The following is an 8,928-nucleotide window of genomic DNA, read 5'->3' as shown; positions in this document are numbered from 1 at the left end:
TCTCTTTCTCTCTCTCTCTCTCTCTCTCACTCTCTCTCTCATTCTCTCTCTCCCATTCTCACTCTCTCTCCCCCTTTCACCATCATTTGTGTTTGTTCCCTCGTATCAGGACAATTACCCCCGGAAAACTACCCCCAAGGACAACCACCCCGAGGATAACATCTACCCCCAGAAATTTTCCCCTAGGAAAATATTATTCCTGTGGAAAAAAAAGAAGAAAACAAATTTGGTGACCAGAAATTTACCTTTTCTTTTTTTGCTCAAGGGGAGGGGGGGGGGGGGGTGTTAGTAAAATAAAAAAGCGCTCACTATGCCACTCATCCCCCCCCCCCCCCCCCCCACTGAGCGATTTTCAATTGCTATACTTTTATCAACTTATACAGATACAGGTTACATTATACACTTAGAGTTTAGATTGTATGTACGTAGTATATTTTAGTTTGTTATACTCTTTGTAAGATTTGTTGTTATTATACTCATCATGTTTATATATCTATGTAACATATGATTTATGAACCTCTGCCTTGTGCAGCCGAGTCTGAAATAAAGTTCTGAATTGAATTGAATTGAAGCATTAAACAATATCAAGAGATGAATCTTAAATGATTGACAAATGTTTTAGGATCCATTTCAACCCCTGCTGAAACTAAATGGTAGCACATAGGGGGGGGGGGGGCATTTAGGGTCAACTGTACATTACTCAATTGTAATTATCCAACTATTATAATTGTGTTCATAAGATTATATCATATCTGATTTTTTTTTCCTTCATCATTGTATGCGATATGTATTTCTGTTAATTCATGCATATTTAAATCTTTAGATTAATCAATTAATATATTGTTTATTTGATTGTTGTAAAGCGCATAGAGAATTTTTATTATGCGCTATATAAAAATGACTTCGTTATTATTATTATATCCACCCCACCCCCTTTTCTTTAGAATGCAGCATTTCAGCAATACTAAGAGATGAAACTCAAGAGACATGGCAAAGATTTGCCCCTCTGAAAACTTGTTATCAACTTGTTGTTGTGGCCATGCATGAACAGCTTTGTTAACGACAACAACTGTTTTAAGCTACTGATTAGTTGAAAGCCCGTTTGTTACAAAAAAGTGACAATCGGTACAAATAAAAAGTTTTAAGATACATAGGCCAAGGGAGAGTATACAGGTAGAGATAGAGGGTGAAATTAAATCCCCAAGTAGTTCCCAACAGGCTTGTTGATATAGGCCAGGTAACACCGCTGCTGTTTGTTTATGTACTGAATAAACGGCAAATGGCAATGAAAAAAGGGGCTGCGCGCGAAAAAGGCCTATCCGTATTCACATATCTGTGTGTTATAAAATACTAAAATATGAACTGTAAAATGCTTTTTTAATATTTTTAATCCCAGTAAATTGTGGCTGCTTTCCAAGCTGTATGTGAACAAGCCGAGAATTTCAAAACTAACAGAACATTTATTATGAAAATCATTATAAAATTTCATGCAATATGATGGATCCTTAAAGTTTTTAAAGAGACAAAAGCAATGGAAAGGTAGACACATTTTTTTTTGTCAGTGTTTATTTTCAAATTCAATATGACATAAAATAAGTATAATGAATACAATTTCAAGTACATTAACATATTTTTGCATACATATATCAAGGATTTTTTATAGAAGTACTATGCTAATAGGACGGCATTCACAGTTCAAAATATTAATTCTTAATTTGAATATATCTGTAATATTAATGTGTGTTTTCCATACAGACCTTTATGAAAAATAAATAAGCACATATTCAATTTTTATATCACAGAAGAAAAAAATAGCTAGTAGAAGTAAAATAAATGTGATAATTGAGTTTTATTTCCATTAAGAGAATGAAAAAAATACAACAAAAATGGGCGAAATTAGGCAGGAGAAAAGTAATATATCTTAGGTAAGTTCAATGACAAAATTGTACTTGAATAGACTTTTGTATCCTTCTGTTCTTGAAATTTATACACACTCTAGTAATATACATATGTACAACTCAGTAATGATCCAAAACATTAAAATATAAGAGGAGAAAGGCCACATGTTTCCTTTGTACAAGTATGAAAATTGAAAGGGGAATATACATAATTCCCTTCCTTGTAAGGATTTTCAGTTAGATATATTGTTCCATTGTGTCCAGAAAAATAAAATAGCATTTAATGTTGGAGGAAATCATGAATATGCATGTCAAGATCATTAATCAAATAGAAGATGTACTCGAGGAAGTAACTATTTATCTTTGATGACCTGTGTAGCGTTTGATACATCCCCCCCCCCCCCCTCTTCCCCAAAGACAAACTTCATATAATGTATGTTAATTTCAGAGTTTGCTAAATTCAATATCATGAAATGAAGAACACATAAGCATGTGTATCCAAAAATGTATGTTAATTTCATAGTGTGCTAAATTCAATATCATGAAATGAAGAACACATAAGCATGTGTATCAACAACAAAAAGTCAAATAAATCTGATCAAGTCTGTTCCACTTGGCTAAACTGTTGTTTATTAGTGAATTCATTCCCGTTTCAATCCTCCTAGACCAACCATATTGCTGGGGATGTCCTCCTAGCTCTTAGCTCTTGTTATCCTTGGGTGGCTCCCTGACTAGGGCTAGCAGCTTGTCCATCTTGGCGATCTCAGCCTCTGGTCCGTGGTTGAGGACGGCCCCCTTCTTGTCCTTGGGCACCTTCCTGAGGTTGGGGGAGAGCTTGAGGCTGGAGATGTAGCCCCGGTCGTCACCCACCAGCAGGATGGGGAAGTTTGGGTTGAAGGTGACGTGAGTCAGCTTGGTCTTCTTCTTCTGTACCACAGCCTGCTCGCAGATCGGCTCATACTTGTTGAGATTGAGGTCAAACACATGCACCTAGGAAAGACAAAGACAACATATTGTTTTACAACCATGGGAATCAGTGGAGTCGGACAAAGTAGAGATCGATCACAGAGCATTTCCACATCATTGGCCTTATCTTGGACCCAATTTACTCTTAAACCAAAGAATAATTTTCTTATCAAAATCAAAGAAAGGTTCCTCTCTCTCTCTCTGTCACGTTATAGGTTGATAATCACATCAGCAAAATGGTTCTTCTTTCCTGCTTGAATCAAATCACATTATTGATCAAATCTGATTCTGTAGTTTCTTTGAAATGACTCCTCTGTGAGATTTTTAGTCACTAAAAGTCTCCATGTTGCTAAGGTACAGGGTTCCAATCCTGGTCGCGACACTAATGTCCTTTGGCAAGATCTTAATATACATGTGCCACACTTTATCCAGGTGTACTAAGTGGGTACCTGGTGGGATTTACTCTTTCAGAGCACTGAGCTCTATGGTTGGCAGAGCTAAAGTTGAGGTAATAATATATAAGGTCCTTCGGAAGTGCACAGACATGTTGTTATGTAAAATGAGCTATACAAGAACAGCATATTATATGGACTCACCTTGCCATCTGCTGTGACTGCTGCAAAGACTGTAGAGGAGTAAGGAGCCCAGGCTACATCACCAACTGCACTTCCAAGGTCAAAGGTGAACATTGGCCCATTCCTGTATTCAAAATGATTGTTATATTAAAAATTAAAAAAATAAAACTTGGTTGACACTTCCAAATCATGGACAAATATATACTAACATATGCAAATAAATAAATAAATCTTGAATTGATCGATTCACTTCACATTGCGTATAAGTCTTGCTTTAGCCTTACCAAAGTTAATATCATAGAACTCAAGTTTGCAAAACCTCAGTATTTAAAAAAATTATCCACAACAACATATTTAAAGTTTTAACTACAAGCTGGGCGAGCTTTTATTTTTTAACTACAAGCTAGCAGAACCTCGCAGTTAATTTCGTCCGCATGGCGAGTGAAGAACCTCCACCCCCAGGGCTAAAATATTTGCAGTTTATACTTTCAAGAACACTCAAAGTTTCATAACCACCAGTGCATCTGTAGCGTCTAACTACAAGATAACCCGGAAGTTTAAAACTATGACCTAAAATACAAGTTTACAGGCTGTCATGTGAACATAACTAGCAAGATTTTGGCATTGTAACCAACCTGTAGGTGTGGTCCCAGATCTTGACGCTCCAGTCGGCACTGCAGGAGATGAAGATCTTCGGATGGAAGTGGTTCCACATCACCTTGTAGACAGCCATGTGATGGGCATCAAACGTGTCCAGGAACTGGCTGGAGTAGGCCTTGGAACACTTGTGGATCTTACCCTCTTCTGTACCCACAAGGAACAGGTAGTCTGTCTGCTTGTGGAAGTCAAAGCAGGTACCACAGCCTGGATGAAGGGATGAAGAGATGACGGGAAAACAAAATCATAAGATTAAATTGGCAATGATTGACATTCAAGAGAAGTAATGCGCTAGCTAGCAGCATCTAATAATTGTCTGTTACGAACAGCAAAAGAATTAACTACTTGCAAAAGTGTATGACTCAATGCCCTTCTCAGCATATGATATATTTATTGCTTAAATGTTAGCAATACGGGAACGTCTTCAGAAATACATATACATGTACCAATGGAAGTTAAAGTTCTGTTTTCAGACAGATGATTCAATGGCTTGATATTCAACTTCAAATTAAAGGTCATATACAATGCAAAATGATATCGTACATACAAGGAGAAAAATATGAGACAGTATTTAACAGATTTCTTTCCGATTTTTATTTTGCCACCAAAACTGACCAAGAAAACCAAGAACAATCCTCATAAGGAACACAAAAAATGTGTTCATTTACTGCCAATATTAAACCTAAAGGTCTGTATATTCTAATAATTCAGTTAAACTACACCCTGGGTCTAAGATAACATTTAAGAGGAACTATTTGACCTCAGACTAATATTAATTGTCAAACCTGATTTTGAATAAAAGCCTCAGCCCAGCATCTGGTAAACATCTTAATAGAGTATAGGCCATAGAATCTTGATGAAGCAATCTGCACAAAATCCCCATTGGAATTCATAGCTCAAATGTAGTTTATTTGTCATCATGTGAAATTCATCATAAGGTTCAATCCTAGGTCAAATAGTCAAATTACTTTTAAACCTTGGCAATCTTTAAGCTTACCTAGAGGTGTTAGTTGAGTTCCTTCAGGGCCATCTTGAGGAGCTGAATCAAGCTGAAGCTGAATCACATCAGTGTACGTCAATTCATTCTACATGCAACAAAAATAATCATAACAAAGAAAGAAAACACATCAAGCAATGCAATCAAATTAAACTCAATCATTTCAGTATATATATATAAATGTGTTTTATATTGTTAAAAAAAGGGGGATATGAAATTGTGGTAAAAAAGTGAGACAATTATGGTTAACATACTTAATACTTGAACAAATATCTGTCTTCAACTGATGGAGAGTAAGTGCGTTCAAACTGAAATAAAGTTCATACAACCCCCTCAAGTATTGAAAATAGAAATATTTCAAAATGGTAGAACAGCTGTATCTTTAGTCTAAGCTGAATGTATGATTACTTCTCCTCTTTTTTCTTTCTTCTTATTCTTCTTCTTTCTCTCTTTCTCCTCATTCTTCTGTTTTCTTTTTCTTTTGCTTTACCTTGACTAATGTCCATGCAACTACTCGTCCATCTGACGATACAGAAAAGAAGTTGAGGTTGTTGTCCAGATCATCCTTTTGCCAGGCCACCTGAAACATTCAGGGAGAAAGAGACCAGGTAAATGAGATAAAGGGAAAATATATACACAAGTAAATTTAACAAAAAGATGTACCGGTAGTGAAATCTGGACTGTAAAACCACAAGGTACAGCGTTTGAATCTCTGTCGCAGCACTATTGTCCTTTGTACACATTTGCCACATTTGCCACATTTGCCACATTTGCCACACTCCACCAAGGTGAGGTGAACGAGTACTGGGAAGGAATTTAATTCCTATAAAGCCCCATTGCACTAGTTTGGCCAGGAATAATTAGACCTCCCTGCCTGGTCACTGACAGGTGGTTATCTCATCAAATCAGCTCTCAATTAACATAAGAAAAAGAGGATCATGGGGGACCATGCAATGGTCACTGATTAGGCATTGTTTGCTGTATAGAGGGCACAAGTAGCTATAAGTAGTGCGCAGTGGGGCTTTAAAATGCTTGAGTGCTGTAATGGCAGCCATGCTATACCTGGATAATAATAATGGAGCGCCAGGAGTGACAATTAATGTGCCACTAGACATGACTGCTATACAAGAATTAAACTAATATAATACAATGATTCCTACCTGCCAGACTGGATCTGTGTGCTTGCCAGTCTTAGCTGTGCTTTGAAAGACAGGGTTAGCATCAGTGGTTGTCACATTGAAGACTCCAACAGAACCATCATAGTAGCCAACACAGATCAGGTAAGGGTGCTCGGGATGGATGTCAATGCACATCACACCGCTGTCAGTAGGATAGACGAACTCAGGGAAAGATGGGTTCTTGAGTGTGTAGAAGAGGATCATGCCACGAGATTGCTTCATGAAATCATCTGTTGGGAGTATTAAAGAGAGAGATTAAATCACAAGTCAAAAGGTTTTACCTCACCAGTGCTGAGGATTACAAAGTCAAAATATCAGCAGGAAAACAGGAATAATTCCTCCAAAATTGGAATGGTTGGCAACTATATACATGTATAACAGTTATATACATCTGTCATAATAACTGATACAGGTCACTGTAAATAATAATTGCTGAAAACATTTTCCTACGTGTCCCTCCATTCGTTCAATCATAAGAGCTGAGAAAAAAGGAAAGTTTCAATTTGAGAACTTCACAAACAGAGAGAATGGATTGATTGCCCTTTAACTATGAAGCAGAAAACTGGCCCCAAACCTGCCATTTGCAAATAATGTTTTAATATTTTTCTGGTTTACTTAGGGTTACAATAAACATCCTGATCTCACTGCCAATAGGAGATTCGTCATGCCATACGTGATCTCAACTGTCAAAAAGTCATAACTTTCCCCATTCAAAGAATTTAACTTATCTATTTCACTTGTATCTCTCATGTTGATACGTCTATCTATAAGGCTCAAAACCAAATTGATAAGATGAGTTTAATAACCTCCCTTCAACATGAAGCAGAAAACTGACCAAAAAAAAACTTGGCATTTGAAAGCATCAGGTTGGGATATTACCATGAACATTAAGAAAAAAAGACTTCTTTTCTGTCTATCCTGTTCTTGGAAACTTCATTTGAAAAGAGGTAAATGCAAACTTACATGATCCATGGGCAACGCAAAAGAGATCCTTATACTTGGGATTCCAGCACACCGAAGTGACAGCCAGACGCTTGGACTTGTCATAGGAGAACTTCCAGAGGGGCAAGAGAGTTCCTTCCTGGTCTCGGAACTCATCAGACATGTCTTCGTAGTACTTGAAATCTAGCAAGATCACAGATATAAAAGAACATTAGTAAGACCATGATAACTTTTTTTTTAATGATCAGTAATTTTTTAGAGAAGCAAGTGTTCATTACACGTAAAATAGATGAAAGTGATAAATAGAATACTACAATTGCCCTAAACCGATTCCTGTGATATGCATGTGATCGCTAAATGGCCAATATGAGAACTAATCATAGTAGCAGAGAAACAGCATGCATTATAGTCAGTGTTAAATGCTTAGAGACTTCAGTGATAAGCGCTTTATAAGCAATGTTTTTTTAAATTTATTATTAACTCACACAATAATTTAGTGTTTTAACACATACACACAGTGCAGCCATTGCAGTCAAAATTCTGTTTGATGTGACAACATTTTTGCTTCGCGCCAACCCTGTGTGATTGGAGTATATTGAAAATAGAGTATGCGGGTGGGTGTTTATATTTGAAAAAAGGATGTGGGAGACTCTCGTCCAATCATCTTACCTTGTGAAACGTCATCAAAAGTGTTCTGATTGACCATCCTCTCAATGATCTTAGCAGCATGACTGATGCGACTCATATCATCTGATTGGGTTTCCAAGGCTGTCAGCTTCTTCTTGTTCTTATCCTCATCCTTCTTGGTAGGTGCAGCCTTCTTCTCCTTAGCTTTTTCCTACAATTAAACCAGAGAAGAGGTTGGAATGACCATCAAATTGTAAGTCTTCAATCTAATTATCACCATTGTCACGAGTAGATTTGACACATTTTAATCTGCATAATGTTATGAAATCATGACTAAACTTATACCCAGTCTTAAAATTACTTGTTCAAAAATGTCTATCAAATCGAATCAAATAACATTTTTAGGAAGAGTTACATGTATATGGAAAATTTGTTGGACAAAAGTAGGCGATATGATTGTCATTTTTCTGCATACACATGAACATCATCAAAAGTTAAAAACTGCAAATTCTGCAATGTCATATGTACATTCAAGGAAATGAATTGAAACGATGGTACAAACTGAAATGACCTTCCATAAATGTACTGGCAGATAACTTTTACATAAGCCAGCTCATGGTTACAATCTGCCCAAGAACAAATAAAGGTAATTTTTACAATATTTTCAAATCCACAGTGAATGATAAGGGATATACATATATGCTGCTCATGAAAGCAAAATCTAGTCATCAAATATACACATAGTACACCAACAAATGAGTGAAAGTACTATTTTCAGAACCATGGTTAGACAAAAGCTATTCATATAGCACATATACATCACTTTTGAAATAATTACTGTCAAACTACAACCTTTGCACACATTAATCTGAGTCTCTGAGAGAACTTTGCAGGTGTTTGAGATTCGCAAAAGACTAAAGCCTTGAAAATAGGCATCATTCGCATAATTTTCTGTTTGATCTGCATTTTAAAAAGCCATGCTACACTTATGTGTTCTGTGATTTTAGTTGGAGTTATTTGTGCCATATGTGCTTTTTTACAAACTGGACCATTGCAAGCACTATTAAAGACTGATCCTTGCCTTCTAT

The 8,928-nt window shown here is 36.5% G+C and overlaps 1 protein-coding gene across 4 annotated transcripts in view; it reads right to left on the bottom strand.

The window, feature by feature from the left end:
* Positions 1–1,724: 1,724 nt before the first annotated feature.
* Positions 1,725–8,928, bottom strand: part of LOC100893413 (dynein intermediate chain 2, ciliary) — a 31,110-nt gene continuing 23,906 nt past the window's right edge. For 3 of the 4 annotated variants that reach the window (XM_030977457.1, XM_030977458.1, XM_030977460.1), the window contains 8 exons: positions 7,883–8,051; positions 7,235–7,396; positions 6,254–6,501; positions 5,584–5,673; positions 5,094–5,181; positions 4,075–4,303; positions 3,461–3,563; positions 1,725–2,888 (listed from right to left, as the gene is read on the bottom strand). In XM_030977457.1, coding sequence (XP_030833317.1) covers positions 2,598–2,888; positions 3,461–3,563; positions 4,075–4,303; positions 5,094–5,181; positions 5,584–5,673; positions 6,254–6,501; positions 7,235–7,396; positions 7,883–8,051 — 1,380 coding nt within the window. In that variant the 3' untranslated portion in view covers positions 1,725–2,597. The remainder of the gene's footprint in view (positions 2,889–3,460; positions 3,564–4,074; positions 4,304–5,093; positions 5,182–5,583; positions 5,674–6,253; positions 6,502–7,234; positions 7,397–7,882; positions 8,052–8,928) is intronic. The other variant, XR_004062556.1, reaches the window with a different exon arrangement.

Source organism: Strongylocentrotus purpuratus, unplaced genomic scaffold (assembly GCF_000002235.5).
Source record: "Strongylocentrotus purpuratus isolate Spur 01 unplaced genomic scaffold, Spur_5.0 spur5_scaffold_9, whole genome shotgun sequence".
NCBI lineage: Eukaryota > Metazoa > Echinodermata > Echinoidea > Camarodonta > Strongylocentrotidae > Strongylocentrotus > Strongylocentrotus purpuratus.
This window is presented reverse-complemented; position numbering and strand designations above follow the sequence as displayed.